Here is a 27,639-nt window from a genome sequence, read left to right on the forward strand (position 1 = left end):
TTGAATGTGCCAAGGGGAGCTGTTGTATCCCCAATGTGCTGTGTCTGTGCACCTAACACCTTTGTTTTTACTGACCCTTTTTGGTGAACCTGAAATCCGTTTCATTTTTCCAGAGGTGTTAGTGTCTTAAGTTGGCTTTGCCCGTTACACTAGCTGAGAATCATTCCTGTTTAGATTTTGTTAATGATTGAGATATTTTGACTTATTCATACTAGCTGACTATTGTTAATTCTTGTGTTGTGTCATCTAATCTGTCGAGGGTGGTAATCAGGGTTCCTGGCCAAATAGTTTTAGCTTTCTAACAGCATGAGTGTGTTGAGTACAAGTAACAAGAAAAATGAACCCTCAGTGTGCCACATTCTTGTCAAAGACATTCTCATTTGCATCCATCCGCCCCTGATGACATCAAACCTGGCTGCCAGAGAGTCCAGTTATGGGTCTTCATGGCAGCATAGAGACGGCGCCCGTTCCCACCCCGTCCACATTGAACGGCTTAGTAAGCTATTCTGGAAGGTCAGTACTCATGCTATTCTCCCATCATTACATTTTAGAGAAACAAGCATTATTAAAGAAGTAAGAAATACAGCCCTGTGTCCTTAAAGCAAATGTCTTCCAGTTTCTATTGGTACCTCTGTGTTCCCTTTCACCAGCAGCAGAGTAGGTTTGGCAGTGTTTTAAGCAAAGCACAGGCACTTGCGGACTCTCCAGCCAAATTAAGCACTTATGAATTCTGTTCAGCCAACCAGAATTTGATGAGGTCCTGACATTAAAGCAATCCTAGGTCACACTACAGACTATGAGTTCGCCCCGGTCCGGTGCAACTCCCAGTTTATGTTCAGTGTTGGCATTGGCTGTCATGCGAACCGCAAGTGCTGAAACAAGGAGACAAATGCCATTCTTAAAATATTTAAACAAAAAAACGGACTTTGGACATTGAACTAAATTTACGGGCTGTCCTAAAGTAGCAGCAGGCAGGTGGCCCACATCATTGGGCAAGAGGAAAAGAAGTGGCGGACAGGTTGTCGGTCACCTTAATTGTGCAGGAAGAAAAGATTCGAGTCACCAGTATGTGTCTGTCTTCATCTTTTAATAACAAATACAGATTACCAAATCAAGCAATGAAGATGACGGGAAACACATATCGTAAATTACACCAATTGAGCAATGACAAACTCGGATCTAAGATGAAACTACTGCACAGCACTAGAAATGGAAGGGCACTAACCAAGCATCCAGTAACTCACAGCGATCCTCATGAATAGATTTGCGATTTGAATCATTAGTGAATCGACTCAGCCCACCCTGCAGCGGCACCATGATGATAAGTTTTCCCAGCTCTGCAATTTAAAGAAACCATGATGTGTTACACGCCTAAGCCTGAAACTCTGTTGAAGATGAAAAAGGAAAACGTAGACTCGGGGGCTGACCTGTGAGGGTGAGACATGACGGAGGCTTGTGTAATGAAAAGAAATTTAACGTCAAAACTGACTCACCTCTGCCAAATCGCCATGCGCTTTGTCCCGAGTCCCGACTCTACTGAGGAGAGCGCGTGTGGTGGCGTGCTACGTCACTGCTGCACTTTAAGCAGCACAGCGCGGGGCAGGCCAGGGCCTTCATTGGTAGCGCTTTCGCACGCTACAAGATTGACTGCCCTTGCCCCCAAACAATAGGCAGTGCGTGCATGATGCCCCCTAAAGCCTTTCACCGCGCACCGCACCACCTGCACTCCACCTATCGTGCGTGCGTGCATGAACATGCTGCTCCCTAAAGCCTTTCATCGCGCACCGCACCGCAATGCTGCCACCTAGAGCCTTCCACATGCTACTGCACCTACCAGATAGCACTCGCCAGGCTGGTCAAGTAGGCCTTGAAACTGACTCGACCTGCACAAAATTCACTCGCATTTGCGAGCGGGCGAGTACATTTGTCGAGCCCTGACATATCAAGGTTTCAAACAGATTTTTTCCACTTGCCAATCTGAATAAATTAGATTGTCTGTATAACAACTCCATCGGCAAAAAGGAGACTAAAATTTATTTGGATGCTAATATGGTTCAACTTAGTCCAAATTTGCGCTTGGACAAGCTTCTGATTAATCTGGTGTGCTGGAATATCTCGGGCATCAAGTCTAAGTTATCTAACAATGACTGGTTAATCTTTGTTGAAAAATATGAAATTGTTATGTTTCAAGAAATCTGGACTATCTAAGACATTATCTGGGACGGATATCAAAGTTTTTGAATTCCTGAATGAATTCTATATGTGGCCGAGCTCTGGGGAGGGGGTGAGGAGAGGGGGGGGGGAGAGGGATTGGTAGAGGGGCGTTTGCTCACAATGGTCTGGAATTCAGGGATGGTTCAAGGCTATATTGATTGTCTTTACCCATCTGGGAATTCAAATCCTCAATTTCTATAATTCAGTTAATGTGTTGAGGAGAGAGATATTCATATCCTTTTTCAAGTCTTAACAACTTTAGAGAAAAGGACCCGCTCAGATTTTAATGTGATTTTGGGGGTGGAACTTCAATGCTAAAAGTGGAACCAGCGTATCCTGCTGTGACCCTTTCCTAATTTGGAAAAAGATGTCAAATAGAGCAAACAGTAGGGGGGGGGGTGTCAAGTTATTTAGATATTTGTTAGAATTTGGTTTCCTGAATATGACCAAAACCTTGGGGTATGGGCCAGAGCTGAGGGCTACTTTTACAGGCTGAGGACAAGGCATGGTAATAGAGTATATCCTTGTACCTAAGTGTATGAATGAGTTAGCCCGTTCCAGGGGGCTGTAAAAAAGTGTAAATTTTACGTTAGCATAAGCAGCAGCCATTTTGACTGTCGCGTCCATTTAATTTCTGTTGTGTTCATTATACTCTCTGCTGCTCGTCTTTTCGCCCAGCCTGTCCTCTAACTTTAGCTGACCTCTCTGACATGGGCAATCTGGTTTACGTGCTAAGGGCTTGCAGCTGCCGGCGCACCTGGTCTCAGAGGTTATCGATTGATGGCTTATTGCCGCCATAAACATTCCTTACTCCCCCTCCTCATCTACTGACCATCTGGTCAGGCTTTGTTCTTGTTCGCTTATAGCTATATCTGTGCTTAAACCTGTTCCCTCCAGTTTACCTTCTTATGAGAGTGCATTCTAACAAACAGTATATAAGGATGATGGTTTTTGCATTATTTGTACTTCCTGCCTCAACACTTGAGGGTGTTGTTTGGACGCAGTCCTGCTCATGAGCTTTTAATAAACTTGGTTTGTTTTACTTCACTCCGGTGCCAATCTCTCTTTTGTTTTTCGGACCCGAGGACGAGAGGGTGACCCTGCACCAGTGTGCCCTCACAGGGGTACATTTCCACAGGGCAATTGAAAACTGTACTAGTAACCATAACTCAAATGATTTTTTACAATACTTTGTAAAAAGCTTAGGATTGGCTCCTGAAAAAGGGATCAAGGACTTAGAGTGCTGATAAAGGGTTAAGGCTGAAGAGGAGGGGGGAAGGGGGGGGGGGGGGGGGGGAATTCCTGTCCCTGTTAGGTTCCAAAATTAGTACTAATTTCAGCCTAAACAATGATGGTATGTCGACCTTTAATCAACTGCTCTTTTTGTTATAGAGGCTTTCTCAAAGCTCAATAATGTTATTAAGTCAACTCTTTAAGTCCAGTTTCTATTAAGAAGATCCCTCAACCAGGTTAGTTCAACAAAGGCTGTAAACTAGCCAACAGGTTATGCTGTGCCCTGAAATGCATCCCCAAAAACCAAGTCAGCATAGTCCGTTCCAGAGCCCCGTACGAGATGGTCATCAGGGAAAGGAATGCTGCAAATAAGCATGACACTTGGGAAAACCTGGTTAAGTACAGACTAAAATTCAAGAGCCTTCTGGAAAATTGTGAATGGAAACAAAAACAAGTATGATAACTCAATACATCCTCAGTACCGATATAAATGTTGAAAGTTGGGTTGAGCATTTTAGCTATATTTAGGGTGTGGCTGGTACTGATGCTGTGCAGGAATCCTTTCTAATATGTCTGCTAAATATTAATTTCTCGCTTGAAGAGGTTGTGAATACTATCTCGCCTAATCCACCTCATAAATCCACCGGACCTGATGGGGTCCCCACAGATCTGTACGAACATAATTCGAATTCTGGGGGCCTATAATAACCAACGTCCTAGATGCTGCTGTAGATACTAGCATACCAACCTCATGCCATACGGCCACCATTGCCTCTATATAAAAGTAGAGGAATAAACTAGATTTAAGTGTTATAGGCCTATCTCTTTAATAGGCTCTGTGGCTAAAGTTGTTGGGTGTATCATTTCTCTTAGGATTGAGGATTGGACCAAAGAAAATACTGTGACCAACATGGTACAGTACTGCTTTAGCGGGAGACTAGGAATCCAAGAGCAGTGTCTGAACAACATTATTGAAAAGTAAAACAACATTATTGAAAAGCACTCCATAACTCTAAAATCGGGAAGCGGACTCTCAAATTTTTCGACATCAAAAGCGAATCTAAATTTGAATGTTTTATGGATGAAATTCTACCCTCAATGGCAAAATCACTGTATTTAAAGTACCGATATGGGATCTTACAACTAAAATCCAGAACCTCTAAATGGGCGTGTAGCTCAGAGTCAATGAACAATAATAACTCTGATCGATGCGAACTTTGTGATATGAGCATTACAGAGGATGAGGCTCACGTCATATTCATATGCCCGGCATACTTGCAAGCTAGGAAAAAGTAGATCAAACCCATCTGCCTTCTTCTAGGCTTTCGAAAAAATTACAGATGGTGAAAGAGTATTTAAAGGTGATACCTCCCAGACTATATTATTTAGTTTGAGTAGGTTCCTTCTTGCAGTTGCGATAGTGAGGAAAAAAAATGGACTAAAAATGTAATAATATTTTAGCTTCTGTGACAATTGAGAGTACAATGAAACAAAATGCATTCGTATTATAGTAGCCCCACCTAACCCAACCTGAACCCTCCTTTGTAACATGTTCACTGATGTTTTCCATAACTATTTTAATATATATACAATGTATTAACTTTTCTCTTATACAAATATGAAATTTTCTGACGCTTTGAATTTTTATCTGACTGCAAACCTGGTTCCCTGTGCTATTCCTTGCTTTGATATATTTTAATAGCCCAGTAATACTGTGTACTTCAATCATCTGTGATCAGATGTCCAGCACCCGATGTACTAGCACATGATGTATATATTTTTAATGAATTGTATTCTTTTATGGTTATTTTAACCGAAATAAAGATTTAATGAATGAATGAAAAGCACACAACGGCAAAAAGGGGGCCCATTTAACTTTCCTTTATGGACCTGAGCAGTGCTTTTGATCGGGTAAACTGATCAAAGCTGTGGGACATGCTGCTGCAGATTGGCCTACCTCATTCTAGTTTGTACTTTCTACGTGCTCTACATTGCGGGGTGACTGCCTCTGTGGGTATGGTCTGGAGGGGGAATGCACTGAACACTTCAGCTTAGCCAGAGTGGTTCGTCAAAACTGTGTCCTAGCACCCATTTTTTTTTGGTTTGTATATTAATGGTTTGAATAATTTATCTATTGTAAATAGTAAAGACCAACCTAGGGTGGATTCCATGCTTGTTCTGGCACTGCTTTATGCAGATGACGCCATTTTAATTATGAGTACCACTAACGGTTTGAGAGGTTTAACTGATGGCTTCGTTAAATTTATTGATAACCTGGATCTTGAGAAAATCATTTCTAAAAAAACTGGTCATCAACAATCCAAGGTTAGACCCATCACCATTAAGTGAAAGCCCATTATGTGAGTAAATTAATGTTCAAATATGGGAGTGACCTTTGACGCATGTAGCAAATGGTTACCCTGGATTTCACAAAGAAGTCTCCAGTTCAATCAGTCTGTGGGCTGGCTCGAAAGGTGGGGAATAAATCGATGTCACCTCTCTTAGAAATCTTTAAACAGAACTGCGTCCCAGTCATTGCCTTCGGACTGCTATCTGGGGTGATCAAACCTGCTCAAAGCTACAGCAGGAACAGAACCGCTTTTGTAGGTGACTGCTAGGACTCCCGCCATCGAGCAAGCACTTTTGCACTCATGAGGAGCTTGGGCTTAATTACACTGAGGACCTCATAAAATTGGCTCCGCTCCTCCTTTGGATTTCCTTATGGGGAAATAAGCAGGCTCATCTGAATACCATGATCATTACTGGTTGTCTGGCATACGATCAGGGCCATGAAATCCAATGGCTAAGACATATTAAGAACGTTATGGAATCTCTAGGCCGACAAGGCCTGTTTACTTCTCCACATCTGATAGTTAAAAGTGATGGAGCACAGGTAAAAAGCAACTATTGATGTCACTCTCTACGGAGAAGCAAATGAACTGAAAAATCCCTCTGTGGTGGACTATGTCACAATTCAAACTTGCAGTAGGATGGAACCCTATCTAGATGTGTGAAAAATGTATGCCGAAAGTCGTTGTTGACTAGATTTCAGTTGGGTACTAGTAGGTGCCACTTGTGCTGTCTTCTTGGTAAATATGACTCCACAATCATTTTAATCTGCCCTTGTGGTGAGGCTTCTTCCCAGACGTTGACACATTTTATCTTCTTTTGTAAATATTGTGTGCCCTTTAAAAATAAGTATGTTTTGCCAATTCTTAAATCAGATGGTTTTATAGGCACAAATTTGCACTTCATTTTTTACGTAGGCTGTCTAGCTCCTCAGTGTGTTTTGCACTTGAGAGCTTTTAAAAAAAAGGGCTGTTCGCCTCCGTAACACAATGAATTTTTAAGATTTTGTAGCTGTTTACTTTTAATTTTTATGGTGTGTCATGCACTTTTTTTGGTCTGTGCTTTTATGTTAGTTTTGAAATTATCGACTGAAATGTATTGATTGAGTGAATTCATTTTCTAGTGGCCATCCACTTCCCTTAGGATTGCGCAAATTGTTCATCCTTTACCGCTGGGAGTTCTCTGCTTTGTATTATTTCCTGGTAAGTTACAAGCACCTATATTTCAATGAGAAACTGATATAAAACAACTAGATGATGCCAACTGGGGAAAGGGAGAGGCAGCGGTGGCTCCTCCGCTATTGCGGAAGAACATTGCCTCACTGCTTTTCAGCACTGTAAAAAAGGAAAAATAAAATGATACAAATTTGCTGTTCTTATCGTTTTATTTTTCCTTGCTGAAGCCAGTTTTTTGGGCGGGGACTGACTCTCATAACAGCCAGCAGGGGGAAGAGAGGTATGTTTGCTTAAGTGCGCATGACGGTCTAGCCGGCCGTCTTGGACCGGCCAAACAGTCATGCGCACTTAGCATGTTCTCCACTGGGCTGCAATACACAACCTATGTGGAGAACATGCACAGGCTTGCAGGCCCGTCTGAGCGCCGAACCACGGAGCTCAGACCAATCACAAATCTGTTGTCATGGTGGCAGCAGTGTCGTGATTTGCTTAGGGCAGCCTGTGTGCTTCCGGGAAGAGAAGCGAGGGCAGACAACTGAGGAAGGTGGCAGCCGTGGAAAGGTAAGTGAATTTTAACTCCTCACCCACCCTCACCGCCACTGGGGAAAGGCTGTTATTGCACTCGGTCACATAGCCATTTCCGCAAGGCTGTGACTAAACCAATTTAAATACCTTTCTATAGCTTGCAAATCCCCTCAATGCCTCTGGAAGATAGGAGGAACTACACTCCTCAAAATATCTGACATGTGTCTGGAGCACAGGGATGTTTTCAAGTTATATAGTGAGGCACAATTATCAATAAATAAAATACACTGGAGCTATAAAGAGCGCTTGGAAGACAAGTCTCCCCTACCTTAGTATTACTAAGCATTATGGAAGCATAACGATACATGAAAGGGCAACACTCTAATGGGACTAGGGGCTCTAGCCAGCCAAACTGGACAATGCAAAATACTAGAGTTCCCCTGTGGCTCCATCTCTTCGGGGGCGGCTGGGAGAAATGGACAGATGCGACTCAATTGAAGAGAGGGGCCACCCACATAAACATGCCAAGATATGGCGCGTTTGGTTAGAATATTCCCAGATAACCGCAGCATGAGACCGCAAGTAAATTGAGGATGAAACTGGCCTTTCTTTTCCAGGGCATATGCTGGACCCACTATACTGCAGTAGGTTGCCAAGACGAATATTCACCAGTGCTTGCCATCTTATTCGTTGCTGTACATCATAGAATTGATGATGTCTTTTCTTTAAAAATGCTAATATTAAGTTGGATAAAGAAAACAATTCCAAAGAGCAACCGAACTATGCGTTTCCTCTAAATGGGCTTGAGGCAAACCTCTATAAAATGCTCTTTTAAGTGCATTGCCAAACACTGCTACAAAACTAGTGCTTACTGTCAAAGCACTATAAATCAGTGTGGGAGTAGCAAATGGTAGGCATTTACTCATCAGTCTTAAGACGCACAGATGTGTGTTCATGAACTGCTGGCCATTAACGGCTATATTCCCTGGGCGGGGGTCTGAGGCTATGGTGGGGGCAGATTCATTTGAGCACACAAAGATCTTATACGGTGTTTGTAACCCACTTCACTCCTGGCAATCACTGGGGCTAACTGAGTGGGATTTAGTTGACTGCACATTTTGAACCGGCATGAGTAAGTCACAATATGGAGAGTGAAATGCTTTGCTATGAATTTCTGTGCCCAAGCATGCATCACAAGACATATGTAATAGTTTTTTAACGGGAATATAAAGAGACCGTTGGGTCACTTTCCTTTGCACTTTTACACCAGTAAATATATGGCATGCTTGAACACATTTTACACAAAGGATGGTGAGTTTTCTGTTGTCTCTTAATAACATGTAATCAGAAGGTTATCTCCAAACTGGCATAAATAGCTGAATTCATGCATTATCAAAAGACCACATGTGGATGCGGATAGGTGACGCAAGAATTTTGCCTTTCAGCATTGGGATTATGTGAAACGCAGCCCAGCAACAAATCTGGATACGGTCCTGCTGAGAAATACAATGGAAAGTTGCTGATTTTTTTCAGGGTGTGGCATTAAGCTGTCCGCATAGTGTCCCCAAGAAATTATGAAAAACCTAATTCTTATTTTATACGTCTCAGCGGTTGGGAACATTTCAAAAGTAAAACAATGTTGGTACAGACCGATGTTCAAAGCAAAAGACTAATTATGTAAGGCTTAACATTCTTTAATGAAACTTCATGCTATGAAGTATTGACCGTCTGCACTTGCTGAAAAAACCAATAGATAAAATATGGTGAGAATTTTGTGGCCAGAGTTTAGGCTTAGAAAGGCCTTTGAAGAGTGTACCCTGATGCGATAGGCATTGTGCTGGTAACATAAACACAATGTAGCATCTTAGAGCTAAGGAAACACTGGACGCTAGCCAGTGCACAACTTCAGGACAACAAAGATAGATCCCACAGAGATAAAACTGTGACCTTATAGTGACCCCGAGGCCTGACACAACAGGGGAAGATATCCAAAGCTGTGTTACTGACACAATCCTCAGCTGTGAACAAGAATATCTCCACAAGAATATCTCCACAGGACTAAAGTTAACAACTTTAGTCCTGCTCACCTTTTATGTAACTGAATGGTGGATGCCACCTTTGATAGACATGAAGCAGAAACATCGGAGTTATTATGTTTTGTGAGGTGTTTAAGAATCCAGAAGATCGGAAGCTGAGAAGAAATTACAGAGCTGGCCATTGAGACATTTGTGGCAAGCCAATATATATAGAGGGTGGAAACCTAAGTGCTGAAATGAAACCACTAAATAAATGGTAAGAAAGGGTCTTGTGCTGTTGGCTTTTGAACATAATGGTAAATTGAGACGCATTCAATAACATATCGCTGTGGTACATCAGTTCTGCCTGATCACAATACTAGACCACCAAAGAGAACTAGTCCTGTGCCTGACCAACTAGGAGACAGCCCCATGTGGGTGGCAAATGGACAGAACAATACAGTGACAACAGTTGGATAAACCAATTGCCTCTACGTAAAGATAAAACCACAGAACATTCCCTACAAAGTGGTGAACTCCTGACCACGCCCTGTAGCAAGAGTTAATATTCCAGAGATTGGAGTATTGGAAGAAGAAGGACATAAGAGTGAACAATACTTAATATGTACTACCTCTGAAAGCCCAAGCAGAGCAGAAACACTACATATAAGAGGCAGTGATAGGAATTAAGTACATGGCCATAAAACAAAACGTTCTGAAATATTTAACAGGTCCATCGACAATAAGCCTGTGCTCTAGCTGCATGAAAAGCTACATATCTAATCCCTCTCCTTGAATATTGAAACTCTGTTTAAGTAATTATGTAGCACCTACTTTAGTTTGTGATATCCTACAGCCCGTAACACAGTTTAAGACACAGTTCCTCTGACCGATAATCACAGGGTTATAAGGAGGGCTTTAGGTAGATCAATAATTATAGGACATAACCAACATAATAATGTTGAAATCAAAGGTAGTTTGGATACAACCCCGACAGCTTGCACTACAAAAGGAAAATGGAGCTATGCAACAAAAAGTTTGGGAAACACTATCATAAGGGAAGTGTTGAGTCTGTGGATGAGACCACCTTTAAAAGAACAAACACAGATAAAAAAAAAACTTCACCACAACCTCATTTCCAATAATCTATTATTACCACGTTTTAAAAACGTGTTGGTCACTCCTACTTCTTTTATTTCGAAAGAAAGGCAACCCCTTTCTGCCTCCTCAATGAACCAATTTGTATGAATCAAATCTTTTTTTTAAATTATGTTTATTGGTTTTTCAAACAAACAAAACAGTAGCCACATTTTCATTACATACATATTCTATATGCAGTCATCAATCTTGCTTACCTGGTAGTTGTCACAAGGATGTCTACTTTACATTACTTCAGCATAACATCGTTCATCTGCAATATCTCAAAGGGGAAAGTGACCTTCACATGTTTAATTGCCAATAAATGTTCCTGTCCAGTGGGTTGCGGCACCCGGAAAGAATCAGTTCCTATCAGGTTTGTCACAAAGTGCCCCAGTATCCCTACTAAGATGTGAGTATCTCAGGGATCACACTACCATATACAGCATCACATTTCTCTCCCCTTCCACCTCCTACACAGCAAAGGGCCCCCCATTTTCGCCCCAGTACTGTTAATGGATGGTAGTCTTTGTGCCGTCTGTCCCTTCCTCCAGTGAGTGTTCTAGTAGATAGCAGGTCAGCGGGGCCCAAATGTCCCTAGGTCTTGAAGCGCTAGGTAGCAGCTCAGCGTATATATTAAGATGCTCCTGACATTTCACCAGATCAGTAATTCAGTCCTTGAATGTAGGCGCCCGCCCTCTGCCCCATTGGCAGGCCACCTGTCACTTACCAACGAGCACAGCAAGTGCCACATATTTGCGGTGTACCGCCTGCACCGGCTAAATATAGCCAAGCACGGCCATCAATGGTGTGGGTTCGAAGCGAGTGTTTGTCATTAATGTCAGTGCTTCAAATACCTGTGTCCAATATTCTCCCACTCCTGGACAGGCCCAGGCTAGATGTGGAAAATCTGCCCCAGGGGCTTTGCACCTGTCACATCTTTCTGAGTCCCTCAAGTGATATCTATGCATTCTAGCTGGTGTATAAAATAGCCTATGTAGGAATTTATAATGTATGATACAGAGCCTACTACTGGACGACACTCTTTCCGTTTGTAGGCAACAATTTTCCCACAGATCGTCCGTTAGGGCATTACCCAGTTTCTCCTCCCATTGTGCACGAGCGGGCGCCTCCGGAAGCTCTCTCTGTGTGTGGATTGTCCGATATAACAGGGAGACAAGACGTCTAGCCGTCGTGTTCTTGAGTAGCAATTGGGGCTAATTCCTGTGGTTGCTCAGGGAAGTTTGGGGTGAGAGATCTAACACCCTGCCTGAGCCGGATATACAAAAAAACGTCAAGCGGTTTGTCTCAATCCCTGAAATGTCTGGTCTATCCTGTGGAACTGTCCTTCATGATATAGATCACCCCATGTGTGAATGTGGGTGCGTTTCCTGAAGTTGCGGAACAGTGTTTCCTGGAGAAGGGGCATTTTCGGGTGATATGTAAGTGGCAGCAATGAGGAATACAGCAAGGGTGATTGTAGTATGCGCCCTATGTGAGCCATGCCGCCACGAGCATGTAACAGTGGTCGGCATTTGTTCCCTAGGGCTGGGCGGTTCATGAATTACTCCATCCAAGGGAAGGGGGTGTGCAAGCCAGTGCTTCACCGCAACCTGCGGCATATACCTCAGCTGTTTAACCCAGGACCATGCAGAATGTGCTTGTGTGCTAAGGTAGTATAATTCGAAGTTTGGTATGCCGAACACTCCCTGGGCATATGACCTGGTAAGGATATTCCATTACGACCTTGGCAAGACTAGTCGCGTCATTTCCGACCTGAGTGTCATGAAAAAAAAAGTTCCCGGGTGATAAGGGATATTTAAAAACAAGTAAAGTAGTGTGGTAGGATCACCATTTTAATCAATGAGGCCCGGCCTGCCATAGACAAGGGTAATGCAATCCAGTGAGTCAGCTATTCGAGTCATCACAGTGCCATAATTCAATCGCATAAGTTCCTCCCTGCCCCTGGTCACCTGAATCCCCAAGTAAAGCAGGTCATCCTCGCACCACTCCAGGGGATAATCCCGAGGGAACCGAACTGTAGCTGCCGTCAGTGGAAAGATACAAGATTTTCCCCAATCAATTTGGATTCCCGACAGCTTCCCAAATACAATAAACTCCTGAAGGATCGGATTCAGATTTTCTTGCAGATTCTGGATATAGAGCGTGATATCATAAGCATAGAGGGACACGAGTACCTGCCGCATGATACACTGCAGGGTCTTGTCATTGTGGCGCTGTCTTAGTCTCGCCGCCAGAAGTTCGACCCCTATTGCAAAGAGCAGGGGAGACAGAGGGCACCCCTGTTGAGTACCCCGAGTAATTGGAAACGCCTGAGACGTTCGGCCATTAAAGAACACTTTGGCCACCGGCATCTGATACAGCAACCGAATCCATGAGAGGAAGAGAGGGGGGAACCCCATTCTCAGCCGCACTCTAAATATGCAATCTCATTCAATGGAATCAAAAGCCTTAGTGGCATCTAAAAAGATAGCAGCCATGGGCAGGTATAAATCAAATCTGGTCCGCACTCTCCCTTCTTCCCATAAAAATATGGTTATGGTTTTCTTTGATGTTTTGTCAAGAGTGTAGTTTTCTTGGTTACAGAGTTGGGATTTTCACATAATGGAGATGAAGATTAGTAAATAAAGCCAGCCACTGCCAGTGCAGGTAAGAGGGATGGGGCCAGGTTGGGGGGAGATTTAAACAAATGATGACGAGGGAAAATTAAATAAATAATGAATTTTCCCTCTGCATCGTCCGTCGAATCCCCCTCCACCCGGCCCCACCACTCTTACCTGCACCGGCCACGGCTGAATAGCACTGCAAGATAAACAAATACAAAGAAGAATGCTAAAATACACACATTCATTCAGCAAGATTATAAAAATATTAGATTTTATATATAATAAATTAAAACAATATAAAAATAAAATAAAAAGCACAACTAGAACCTCCTTTGTCACTAAAAAGAAAGGAACTATTTTTAGGCGGATGTGAAAATAGAGTACCGGCTTTGTACAGTCACTCAAACAGAATAGAGTCAATGACAAAAGTGGGCTGACCCACTATGTCAGGCTATATGCTGCAGTAAGCAGAAGCAAAATGTGAAGTACAATCGAATAGAACAAAGGATGAAGCAGACCAAAAGCCCCTCAACACATGTAGATTATGTATGAATTACTTAGAAAAACAATAGTCTGGTGAGACAGCGAAAGTGGTCTAAAAAACCAAACCTGAAAAGTAATACAATATTTGAGGTTTGGCAAATGAATTGATACTCCACACTAACATCAAGCTTTTTAGATTATGCACTTCCAGAGACTCTATGGAAATGGAATATGTGACCATATTAATACCTTTATTATTTATCCTGTATTCGAGAGCTAGTGCCACACAACTCTAAAGAATCGAAGACCTTCAAAAGACTTCTTTGTGAGAACTAAATTGTTTACACCAAGAGCTCGAGCACATTTACATAATTACAAGACTCCTTATGTTAAGCTAGATAACAGACACGCCTTTAGTTTTCCTATAAAATATTAACCTACGCTTTTTAAAATAATCAATCATTCTTCTGGACCACTTATTTTTGATTCAAGTTCTGTAACCTCATCTCCATCAAATAGCCAATAGGGGTCCAATTGTTTACTTTCATATCTCCTAACATTAAGTGCCACTCTCTACAATAGGATAATCTCAATACCAGAAATATATAGTTTAATATTTTCGAGAAGTAATAAATAGTCCATCAACCTTGGATACCTGCAATCCCGCCAACACACAAGTTGCCCAACCTGGATTGGGCGATTTATGGAAAAATTAAAAGAAACACTGATACCAAGTCACATGGTCAAATGATGTTTATATTTTTAAAGGCGACATTAATGTTAGACGCCTCACAAATAAGAAACATCTTTCAAGTCTCTATTAATGACATCATAGACACTTGCCATTTTGGGCACAAAGGTAACAAGTGTTCACATGATTGGATCATTTAGCACAACTTAAAGGTATTGAAGAACTTAACAGAACCGAATTGGTGGTGTTAAGAGGTTCTGAGAACTCAACCACCATTGCATAGTTACAAAATTGACTAAATTATTCTAAGGACTTGAGACACGTTTATTTTTCCTAAAAATGTGTCTCTGTGCTTTATTTTTGTCATCACTACGTCTTCTAGAGAATTTGGTTGAGTATCTCAAATACAACAATTCCAAATCTATGTTTATTGGCACAGGCTGTTGTGTATAATCTGTTCCTTTCAACTGGAAACTGACTGGCACAGTTCCCTCTAAAATGTGAGCCTGCTCAGCCGCCCTGCAGCGCATAGAAACATTTGAAGGTTGCACTTTTTTCAGTCAGGAAAATTTATGATAAAACCTCCCTCACTTTTTTGTGTGCGCTGATAAATCTTTTTCCAAGAGTTCATCATTTCATTTACTTCAACTATAAAAGTCAAATAAAGTTTGGAAATAAATGGTAGCATGGCTAGTTTCAGAAGTCTCCTTCGGTAAAATGCTTTCATTTCTAAATGTAAAAGTGCCTTTACCCTCACAGCTATGCCTGAAAGCAGTTTCTTTGTAACCAGAATATGCATTCTCATGTCTTGTTTTACATTAAGGAGCTGAGATTTTCATATAATGCTCTTCGTTTTCACTATTTTTAAAATTCACAGTCGGCCTGGGACAGAATTTAGGTCCAGGCCTAAAAAACGTAGCACACACAATCAGGGCAATTGTGAACTTATAAAGATCCTCTGTGAAGGTGTTTTGCAAACTATGGGAGACTGCATGCATATGCACTTGCAGCAGGCATTGTTTGTGGTAGTATCAGGGAAATATACACTGTAACAATTGGCCCAGCAGACCATAAAAGTTAAAACACCCACAAACAGCCCAAACTCCGTCCAAAATGACCTTTCAAACCCTATATTCGAGTACGACTCAAAATATATCGAAGAAAAAAAGATGGCTGCTGGAAATCGAGGCATTGCGAGCACAGCTTTTTCAGAATATTAAGTGGGTTGATAATAAATTAGTGACAAGGCTGAAAGTGCCAACATTGTCGCACTATGAACCACAAAGCCCTCTTAAGTGATATTGATGTCTATGAGAAGACTTTTAGAGCGCTTGCACCTGGAGCGGCCAGATCTGCAACAGCACCTACTGGACGCAAAGTAGTAGAGTAGAGCAGAGTAGAGGATCCCAAAGCCTTTATGGTCAGGGCGCACGCCAAAGGGGACAGGTCTGGACCCTTGCTGACTTGTTTGGGAAACCCCTCTCACTGCGGATCGCTGACTTTGGAGATGGTAACATCAGACAGTACCCACCAGCATGCGTAGGGGGAGAAAAATTGTTCCTTTGCGGATTTTTATTTGCAATTGTATGCGGCTAGAAAGACGTTGCAAGATGGCACCATTCACGATTGGTTGGACGATTTACCGCCTAGAAGGTTCACCCAGAAGGTGACTGATGCACTTGGAGAGGATACTACAAAGCAAGAAAATAAGGCTGAAGTCTGACGCATAGTCCGCGGGAATGTTCCTTGGACAGATGGCCCGTGGAGTTTTATGCGCTTACCTTGAACTCCACGTCCCCATTCAGAGGCTTCATACCAACATGCACTATCTGCTACGGCGCTCCCCCTTACCCTGCAGGAAGACCTTATTGTTCCCTTGCTCAAACCAGGGAAGCCTGCTACAAACGTGACTGTGTAGCGGCTTTCGTCATTGCTAAACGTTGACTATAAGATCCTTAGCAGGGTGTTGGCACAAGATTTACTTCCCCATATGTCTGGGTTAATTAATATTGATGAGTCCGGGTGTATACCGGGCCAGTGGACCGCTCTCAATGTTCAGCGGCTATTTGCAGTTCTGAGGGAAAGTCTACGGTTACCGGAATGGGCCGAATGCATGTTTGTGGACATAGAAAAGACATTTGACTGGATTGGAGCTTCCTACGCGCTGTCATGGATGTGTTTGGGGCACTGTTTTGTCTACTGGACCTTTTTATTGTGCACAGATCCTGTTGCCAGGATCCGCACTGGTCGCACAATATCAGGACAGTGTCAGGTAGGGCATGGCACCCATCAGGGCTGCCCGCTGTCCCTTTGCTTTTTGCCCTCACAGTGGAGCCATTGGCACACAGAGGTTTGCCTTTTGCCAATATTCGATCTGTGTGCTATCTATCCTTTTCATAAACATTGCTTCTTTAAGACCAGAACAGAACACTCACGGTTATTATGCATTATTTAATTCAGATGCTTACCTATATAAAACGTGTCATCCTCAAACTTCTTACTGCTCTTGGTTGTAACATTTGGCGTTTCATCAAGGGATATGATCCGCTTAGAAACAGCACTGGTCTGGATCGTAATTTTGCGAGACACTTCATTGCTGACAAAGGTGCGTTCACTCACTTCCTCCTCTTCAGATTTTTGTGGTTCTTTCTCAGCATCAGCTTCATCTCCTGAATCGGATCGCTTTATGCTCAGGCGTCTCATGCGTGAAACAGAATGGACTTCCGTCATCCTAAACAGACGATCTGTGGCTGTACGCTGTGGAGTACAGGCAAGCTTCCCTTGAAGGGTTTCGATCATCTTGGAGGTGCTCCTGGTCTTTCTTTCTGAGCTGGGTGTTACAGCTTTCCTTTGAATGATGGAGAATGGCATGGATTGGCAGCGTCTACTCTCATCATGCTCTTGCTTTTCAAGCTTGAGTTGTTCTAGTTCAGTTTCCGGAGTCAAGCTGGCATTGTGGTGGTTACGGAACTTCAGGAATGTGTTTGTTGGGGAACAACTCTCTGATAACATGTTCAGATCTCCATTTGAAGCCGAGTTTTCATTCAAGTCATAGTTTACAATTTCCGACAAACCATTTTGGCCTGTCTCTTCTTTGGTTTGAGTGGCTCCAATGACCCTCTCTCTTTCGAAACATTCATTGTGTCGGGGACTGAATTCAGGACCGAGGTACTGGCTCGGACTATCTTGGTCATTGATAGAGTCCTCTGCTACCTCAATACCCAATATCCTCGAGGCCCTTGCCTGAAGTGATTCACTTTCTGGGATGTCCAATGTTTCTTCATTTTCGTGGTACTTGTAACACATGCTCCTATTCTCAGAGTTGCCATCAATTCTCAGGCAACTCGAATCTGAATCAGGCCGACCTTGATTTCGATTTGCTGAAAGCAATTGTACATCTGTCTCTTTTGCTATCCGGTCATGATTTTCTGGAACAGCCTTTTCGCTCTCTTTTTTCAGACTCATTAATACATCATCGAAATAGAACTGGTCTTTGTGTGTTTCCCAGAATGTGGAAATCGGGTGCTGTTTCGTTGTGGCTGAATTCAGGGAATAGCTCTTCAACAATCTGTTAGTTGATACTTGCCTTTTACTATATTCACAATTTTTATTTTTTATGTTTTCTGCTTCCAAATCCCATCTGTCGTTTTTTGTTAATGCGATTTCTTCAGATGTCCTGCTCGATTGTCCAGTGCAGTTTTTTAATGGCAATGGGAACTCTAAACCAGAAAATCCCTGTGAGCTGTAGCATTCAACGTCGTTGCTCACGCTCTCAGATTTGCTTTTAGCTCTTCCTGTCTGGAGCATCACAATCCCTTGTACTTTCTTTTTTGGCCTGTTTTCATAATCTGTTTGCTTTTTAGATTCATGAACAGTTATTGAGTTAACCATCTCCCCTGAACACCAGTCATGCAGCTGCTCTTTGTCTTTCTCTAATAAGCTTGAGTTTTGGTCACTTTCTCTTTCCTGAAGCTCTTTGTTCAGAAATTCAAGTTCACTGATTGCATCACATGGCCGGCGGTTGGCAGGCTTTAGAAGGAACTGCCCAAAAGGCTCCTCACTGTTACAAGACCCTAGTACCTCACCTTTCACCACTTCAGGCCTGGCAAAAATGCTCTTCTCTTTTCCATTTGTGCTCCCAGAAAGGAGCCTAGAGGCCACGCTTGGGTATGTCTTTGGTTTATATAAATGAGATTCACAGGACATTGTTCTGGAGAATGCGCTCTTGATGGATGGGGTAAAGCGCCTTTGACCATTAATACTGTATGTCGTCTGGCCATAGTCACCAGCTTGTGTCTTTGACCTCATTGCAGGTAACGATTCTGCAGAGTTTGGACCAAAGTCTGTATCATTTTGCTTGCTTAGGTTTGCACTAGAAACACATTCTGAGTTTCGATCCTCGCGAGGAAAAATGGCTTTGGGTGGCTGGTCTTTGCAGTGGTCTCCTGGCCAGGAACCAGAATATCTGAGTTCCTTATGCTTTTTGGACTTGCTTAGCTTGACATCATCTGTTTGTTTATATTCTTCTTGTCTGAACTCTTCTTGTTTTTCTAGTCGGTTCTGGTTGGGCACTTGCATTTCCAAATCACTGGATAAAGAGCTTTGAAAGCGTTGCTCATGGAAACTAATACTGTTATCATCAACTTGCACTATTTTCTCTTTGCTTTGTGTGAAATCATTGTTGTTCTTGTCTTTATCTGGCTGACACGACACTGCTGTGACTGGTACTGAAACCAAGCAAAATATTGTTTCATTCATCTTTTTCCTTGAACTGATTCTGCACTGAATCTCAGTTTCTGCCTCACATGTTTTAGTTTGCTTTTCGCAAGCTTCATGAGAATCTTCTTTTTTCTGGGAATGTTTATCTTTTTTACCATACCTGAGGGCAGCCTTCTCACAGCCTGTTGTAGCACGGTCTGCATGGTCAGGCACACCATGCTTTTTGTAGCCTGTTGTAAATGTGTCCAAGCAAGTGTTCCTATCAGCAGGGTTGCCCATCACTGCACCATAGGTTGCATTACTTAGCAAATCCTGGGTGTCCATACGGGTCCCAACATGATTTTGATCTTCCATATTTCTACCTTGAGAACCTTGAAAACCATCCAAACCTTTATTTTCCGTTTCTTTGGAGTTGTTAAGATGCCCTTCCGACTGCCCCATTTTAATATGTCTTATGCGTGGATCATCAAAAGGAATATACTGAATAGAAGATGCATAATCCCCAATATGATTATTAAGCTCATCGTTTTCAAAGGATACACAGCTTTTTGTACTGTATTGACCATCTGTCCCAACATCAGCAGGAAGCTGTGCTTTCATGTTGTTGCTATGATCCCTGTGATGCTGTAGGTCATCACCAAAATACATACCACAATCAGGAATTTGACTAACATTTGGTCCAGGTGGGGATTTGTAAGATGGCGGAGGTACATATACTGGGGGTTCGATATTAGATTCTTGAATACAAAAGTCATATCCAGGCTCACTGATATTGGTGGACTGGCTAGGTTCAGCTTTTGGTTGGTCCTCTTGAACTCTACCTGCCTCTACTGTTCCTCTAGGTTGCTGGTGAAGATGATACATTGGAGGCCTATCAGGTCTGCCATATTTGGGTTTTGGCAAATTGTGAAAGCTGTTGCTAATTCTGGAATTCTGATTCAAATCTAAGTGCATGCTATTTTTGGGATAAGGTGCTACACTTTTGACTCCTGGTAAGCAGTTGTTGCTGGACACACTGGGTTGACCCACATGTGCCATATTCTGAGACAGAAACCCTCTAGGCAATGAACTGGATTTTTCTCCGTACTGTGATCCTAATGCATTCTTTCTATATTCTAATGAATAACTGTCTTGAAATAAAGCTTCTCTGACTTTATTTTCCGACACCTGGTTCTGTGATTTTGTGGAATCAGTCCATGGTTCTGTATTTAATTCTCTCTGTTTGTTTGAAAACGATGCCTTTGAGGCCAAACCATCTTGTCTCATCACATTCTCAGTTGCTCCTTCTACCACTGGGCAGTCTTCTTTTGAGGTCCCAGGCGTATAATTAGAATTGTGGGTGCCTGGTAAGCTTGTAGTGCTGCTTTGATTGGTTCTGGTGTTTCCTTTATCTGCGTAGCCCAGCAAAACACTAAAGTCCTGCCCCCTTCTTCTCCAGTGGGCAATATCTTTATCTGTCTTCTGCCGAGAAGATCCTCTCAGAGGAACACTGCCATATGAACTACAAGAAAAAACAATGAGACACTATAAACAAAGGTATGACAGACAAGCAGTAATACTGTACATTGATTCTAGACAAATAATGCAGAAATGTATAAAGCCAAAAACAGGCATGTAGACACAGAGTAAGAGCTGAAAAATACATACTAAGTTCTAAAGGTAGATTAATTAGATTAATATGTAAAGTATTAAATATGCTGTTTATTATAAGTACAATATGTTTACTATGTCCATAAAATGGCAGATATAAAGGATCTGAAAGTGTAAATATAGAAGTCACAAAGCAATCATTTCCCAAAATACATGCATATGTCCTAAAACTCACTGCTCAATTACAACTCCTATATCACTAAATCTATATCCTAGGCCTTTAAAATTACCCTTTAAAACGTACTTGCACATATGAAGCAAAAGCACTGTAAATAAACAATAAAACACATCTGCAGCAGTTGCCATGTTTGTTCATTTGGTTGTGAGTAACTTGAAGAAACCCATGCACTGTGAACACACGTCTGAGGAACTGAGGTGTACAATGCAGGTCTAGGGCGTGGTCTGATCCTCGCCAGGTTTTCTGGATAACCATTGACTGCGTAAATGAGCTCCATTTGAAAGAACAGTATGTCAATTTATCCTTCTGGGATGCCATGCATATCTGGCATGGATGTAGCTCTCCTGAATCTGCGTTGCACACACAAATGATTTAGAATAGATACGTAATCATTACTTTGAGGTTTAAAAAAAATTGAACATAGAGACTCATTAAATCACGCGAGTTACATCAGGAGTCTTTACATCACAGGTACATTTTCAGTCCTTTACTTTCCAGGTCTTTACTGCGTAGATGAGTTTTAAGTGTTGTAACCTTAACCAAATTGGTGTAGGTCTCAATGTGCTAACATACATATATACAGTTAAGGTTATGTCACTTAAAATTGCAATAGAATTTTTTAAATTACATTTAAACAATTATTAAGTAAAAACAATTTAGTTTTAAACAATACATTTTCAACTAATTGAGAAAAAATAAATAATTTAAAAAAATACCTTTAAAATATGGGTATATGGCATTCATTTGTTAAAGTTTATATAGTACAGTAAAGTGTTTTTAGTGTTCAGGGTTGGTATTGTATTATGGTAGATGGCTTTATAGGGATCTAGGATGGGTAGTGTTCAGGATTAGTGAGGAGCTTTTAGGGCTGGGTAGCAAGAAAACAAGTTACTTACCTGTAACTGTAGTTCTCCAGTATTGGAAGCTTTCATAGATTCACATACCTGAATCATTTTCCGTCGCCGAGACGGGAGTCTCCGATACATAAAAAAGCAATGCTTAGCAGTATTGCAAACTGAAAATAGGCCTAGGCCCATTTCCCTTTTGCAACCCATAACCTTTGTTATGCAAAAAAGGACCAAACTTTTCCCTGAACCAATCGGAGCTCCTCACCTTCTAGAACACTCCTGAGAGAACATTTTGCCCCTCAGATATTCACGCACTTGTGCCATAAACACCTTTGTTGTCTATTCCTAGGTGAGCTTTTCAGGGGTGGAGGGTGGATGAATGTGAATCTATGAAAGCTTCCAATACTGGAGAACTACAGTTACAGGTAAGTAACTTGTTTCTTACTCCAGTATTGGAGCTTTCATAGATTCACATACCTGAATCAGAATAGCGAGCAGTAAGTCATAGTACATTTTGTTTTGTTACCTACAGCTCTAAAATAGGCAACATATATCATTTCATCATAGCAGTAGCTGTATATAAATATCTATAGACAGATTGTGCACAAATTACATCTAAGAGAGCATACAACAACAAAATGTGCATATCTTATCAACCAAGGAAGGAGGGATGACAAAGAAGGCTCAGCGTTACTGGACAAGGTTCCTCAGTACAGCTTGATCCACTGCCACATCGTTTCGTGCATGAGCTTCTAGGCAGTAATGTCTGGTGAACGTATGCGTACTTCTCCAGGTAGCCGCCCTGCAGATGTCCTGGATGGGCATGTCCGAAAACAGAGCAGTAGAGGTTGACACCGCTCTTGTAGAATGTGCACGAACACGTGCATTCAACGGCTTCCCCGCCGCCTGGCAACAGTATTGAATGGCATTTGAAATCCACCTTGCGATTCCTCGTTTTGACAACGGGAATCCCTTCCTCGGAGCACTAAAAGCTACGAATAATTGTGTAGATTTCCTGAAAGATTCTGTTCTTTGCAAGTAGACTTTCAGACAACGCTGAACATCCAGAGTATGGAGAGTTCTCTCTGCAGCTGTAGATGGTTGAGGGAAGAATCTTTTAAGGATCAATGGCTCACTCAAGTGAAAATCCGTTGGTACCTTTGGTATACATTTTGGATTCGTTCTGAGGACCATCCTGTCCTCTCTGAATTGTCGAAAAGGCTCTTGAGTTGTAAGTGCCTGTATCTCTCCCACTCTCCTGGCTGAAGTCAGAGCTATTAATAGAGCCACCTTCCAGGATAGGAACTTTAGATCTGCTCTGTGAATTGGCTCAAATGGTGGTTTTATCAATTGTGATAAAACTATATTCAGTTGCCATAGTGGAGGTGGAGGTCTGATAGGTGGGTAAACTTTAAACAACCCCTTCATGAATTGTTTTACAATCCTTTCTGACCACAGAGACGGACCCAATGAGCTTTTTCTGTATCTAGAGATCGTCGCTAGATGCACTTTAACAGAGGCATGGGCCAATCCTGACTTTGCCAGCCGCAGTAAATATTGGATGATCTGATGTGCCTCTGCCCGCAGAGGATGTAGGTCCTTCTCTTGACACCACAAGCAGAATCTTTAACATTTCATTTGATATGTTTTATTAGTGCTCTCAGCCCTTGCTTTTGCTAGTATCTCTCTGCATTCTGCCGGAATGTTTAATTGATGAAATTCACGGTATTCAGGAGCCAGGCCACTAATCGCAGAGATGTCGGGTCTGGATGCCGCACCTGTCCCTGAGCCATGGTCAACAGTGCTGGTATTGGCTGTAGACATTTGGTTCTGTCTCCGATAACAGTAGTTCCGTGAACCAGTGCTGCCTGGGCCACCAAGGGGCTATCAGTATTATCCTGCACGGTTCCTTCTTGATCTTTGCGAGCACTCGTGGCAGAAGGGGAATTGGCGGAAAAGCACAGGCAAAGACGCCTGTCCATGCAATCGAAAACGCATTCGTCCACTATCCCCAGTGGTGATGCCAGCTTGCAAAGAATTGGCATTTCTTGTTCTGGATGTTGCAAATACATCCACTGTCGGAGTTCCCCATTTGTCAAAGACTCTCAGTAGTATGTCCTGGTTGAGTTCCCACTCGTGACAGGTTGTCTTCTGTCTGCTGAGAGTGTCTGCTGTTGTGTTCTGATCTCCTGGAAGATGCACTGCTCTTACGAGTTACCTTGTGTTTTATAGCCCATTTCCATATCTTTTGAGCTTCCCTTGACAGAGAGTGATCTTGTGCCCCCCTGCTTGTTTATAAAGTGCATCGCGGTTGTATTGTCTGTCTGCACTAAAACTGATCTTCCTTCGACTCTTGGCAGGAAAGCTAACAATGCCAAACCTATTGTCCTCAATTCCAAGAGGTTTATGTGAAATTGCTGTTCCTGCTGCTTCCATTGGCCGCTGACCTGTAAATCCTGGAGGACTGCTCCCCATCCTTCCAGGGAGGCATCCATGGTAATCACTAATGGGGCTGGTTCTGTAAGGAAGGAAAGACCCACTAAGATTTTGCTTCTGCTGCGCCACCACGTTACTGCTGGCAACATTGGCTGTGTGACATTGATTTTGTCCTCGAAGGATCCCTTTGCTTGGGACCACTGTAGATCTAACGCCTCTTGCAATGGACGCATTCTCAATCGACAAAGGGGGATGAGTGGTATGCACGAAGACATTGTCCCCAGAAGCGATTTGTATTTTCTTTTCTTGAAATCTTTGGCCAGAGTTACAAGTCCCAATTGCCTTTCTGTTGATGGGAATGCTTTGTTTTGTGAAGTGTCTAGGATTGCACCTAGAAACGTGATCCTTCTGGATGGTTGAAGAGACGATTTTTCTACATTTAAAGTCAGACCCAGATCTGTAAACAACTGTATGCATGCCGCCGTTGAAGTTTGAGCCGACTTCTCCGATGGTGCTTTTATCAACCAATCGTCCAGGTATGGGAATATTTGGTGTTTTTGCCTTCGGAGATAAGCTGCCACCGGTGCCAGACATTTTGTAAGAATTCTCAGGGCAGACTTGAGGCCAAATGGCAGCACTGTGAACTGGTAATGGTCTCCGGCCACTGTAAATCGAAGGTACTTTCTGTGGGAAGGATGAATGGGGATATGAAAATATGCATCTTGTAAATCTAGGGTCTGATCTCCTGGGTTTAAGAGTAGCAGAATATCCTGGAGGGTCACCCTCCTGAATGACTGTTTTTTGAGATAGGCATTCAGAGATCGTAGGTCCAGAATTGGACGCCATTGGATAGCATTCTTTCAGATCAAGAAGAAACAGGAATAAAATCCTTTCCCTCTTTGGGAGTTCGGTACCGGTTCTATTGCTCCCTTTCGGAGCATTGTCTGAATCTCCCGACGCATTTGAGATTAATGTTTGGCTTCTTGATTCGTAGGTGGCGTGTGAGGAGAGAATTGTAGAAATTCTAGAGTGTGACCGAATCTTATTATGTGGAGGACCCATTTGTCCGATTGTTATTCTCTGCCATTGATGTAAATGGTAGGTTACTCTTCCACCCAGGAGAACATTTGGAGGGATAGGAGTGTAATGAGCCGGATATCGGAGGTTGTCATTGTCTTTTATTGCTGTCTTTACCGTGAAGGCCTCCTCGTCCTTTGGGAGCGGATCTAGAATAGCTTCCAGATTGTCTCTGTCCGTATTGCTGCAATGAGGAAGAATAAGAGTGGAATCTTCCTTGTTGGAATGCACCTCTATAAAATGGTTGTCCTCTACCTCGGGCACCTCGAAAGGGCACTTTCCGATACTGTAATGTACCCAAGGCATTCGCTGTATCCGTGTCCTTTTTAATACCCTGAAGGGTTTCATCCACCAACTGTCCAAAAGAATCCTCCCCATCAAATTGCAGGTCCAGAATCTAATTTTGGACCTCCGGCCTAAAGGCAGTGCTCCTCGGCCAACCCTGCATCTCCGAGAGAGCGAAAGGCTGTGGCAGCGATGTCCATCGCACAGTCGATAACTTCAGCAGAAGTCCTCTCACCTTCCTGCAGAACCTTCTTCGCCTCCTGTTTGCTGTCTTCCGGAAGGAGGTCGACATATGGTGCCATGTCGCACCACATCTGCCTATCATATCTGCCCAGAATGGCAAGGGCATCAGCTGCTTTGACTAGAAGAGCCGACATGGAGGAGAATCTTTTCCCTGCATTGTCCAAACGCCGTCCCTCCCTGTCCGGAGGTGCAGAAATAGGTGCTGAAACACGCTGGAGCGTTCGAGGGTGCCTTATACCTTTTGTCCAACCTAGCGAGCACAGGTGTACCGTCGCTGGGGTCTTCATCACCTTCAAGCCTTCCTCCCATACATGGGTGATGATTGGTATGGATCTAACCGATTTATGATAAGGCTCTTTAAAGTCACAGAGGAAGCATTCTGTCTGAGTTGTCTTCATTGGCAGTTGTAATCTTTTCGCAGCTCTCTCCATCAAGTTGTGGAATCGATCAATGTCCACTGGTGGAGAATCCGCCGTCCCTTGTGTGGGTGATGCCGGAGATGGCATTAGATAGTCATCTCTTTCTTTAGGGGGTTCGGTTAGGTCCCCTGTGTCTTGGTTCTCATCATCCGTGGTCACCGGATCCTGGAGATGTTGGACTGGAGGTGTTGGTGGTGTAGTATCCAATAGCGACTCTCTGCTTCTGACTGGAGTAGCCGGAATAGATCGGGGACGTGAAATTTCCTGAGGGCTACTGATGGAGGATACCTCTTCTTAAAATCAGTGCACGAGGTGATTGTGTGTGAATATTGCCTTTAACTGCCTGGCTTTCTCCCACCGGTGAAGAAACTCGTGGGAGGCTGCTGAAATCTGCTGTACCCTGACCCTGTGAGGCGCTGCTCTCTGCTCTTACTTGGAGCCTTGTACTGGGAGATAGGAGGGACTGCAAGTCCCAGGACGCCTCGCTGCGCACAGCTGTGCTGGAGACCTGACACGCCCTTTGCCTCAGGCGAGATATAACCAACTACCTATCCCCGCGGCGCGGGAGCGTCCTGGGAGAAGCCCGGGACAAGGGCGGGACCGTCCAAGGCTGTCACAGGCCGGAGGAGGCTGGGCTGGGCCACCTCTCCAAGGCTTTTCAACGCCTTGATGTCCACTTTGTAAACTTAGAACCCACTCCATATTTGTACTTGTGTCTTTTGACCCCCATTTGCTCCAACAGGCTATTTAAACCTATTTACCTTAGGATTCTCTCCAAATGCCAATGTCCACTAGAGCAAGTAAGGGAAAAAGGGCGGGGGAGGGAGTGTTGTCTGTGGTACACTAGACAACTTCATAACTCGGGCTTTCTCTGTTCTGGAGAAGGAAATAGCTATCACAGAGCGTAGGATTTCGACTGAGCTATTGACTAACAATCGCTCATCGCTAGGGTTATTGGCGTTAGCAGCTTCTCCGACCCTTACCCTTGATACTGATATTGGACTAGACCCTAATGACGTCTCTATTGGGTGCACTATCGAGGAGGTAGAAACGGAGGGTGCTGTCATACCTGATATTACACCTGGACAGGGCTCTCTGGACCTATCGTCCTCGGTTAGCTTAACTACTGAACATGATAAACATGACATAGAGTGTCATAATAGTACCGCCCAAAGTCCTGAAAATCCCACTGTGAACCCTGAGACCCCTAGGCCACACAGCAATAATACCTTGAATGAAAAGAAGAGAAAATGTAGTGGGCAAAAGGGGGCTTGCCAGAAACCTAACAAAAAACCTAAGGTTGTAGGTGACACTAACCGTAATAGGGATAAGGAA

The 27,639-nt window shown here is 43.0% G+C and overlaps 1 protein-coding gene across 1 annotated transcript in view; it reads right to left on the minus strand.

Annotated features, from left to right (window-relative positions):
- JCAD (junctional cadherin 5 associated) overlaps positions 1-27,639 on the minus strand; it is a 329,723-nt gene that overhangs the window by 19,656 nt on the left and 282,428 nt on the right. Inside the window, exon 3 of the mRNA XM_086941588.1 lies at positions 16,918-20,669. Coding sequence (XP_086797714.1) covers positions 16,918-20,669 — 3,752 coding nt within the window. The remainder of the gene's footprint in view (positions 1-16,917; positions 20,670-27,639) is intronic.

Source organism: Lissotriton vulgaris, chromosome 10 (assembly GCF_964263255.1).
Source record: "Lissotriton vulgaris chromosome 10, aLisVul1.2, whole genome shotgun sequence".
In the NCBI taxonomy this organism is placed as follows: Eukaryota; Metazoa; Chordata; class Amphibia; order Caudata; family Salamandridae; genus Lissotriton; species Lissotriton vulgaris.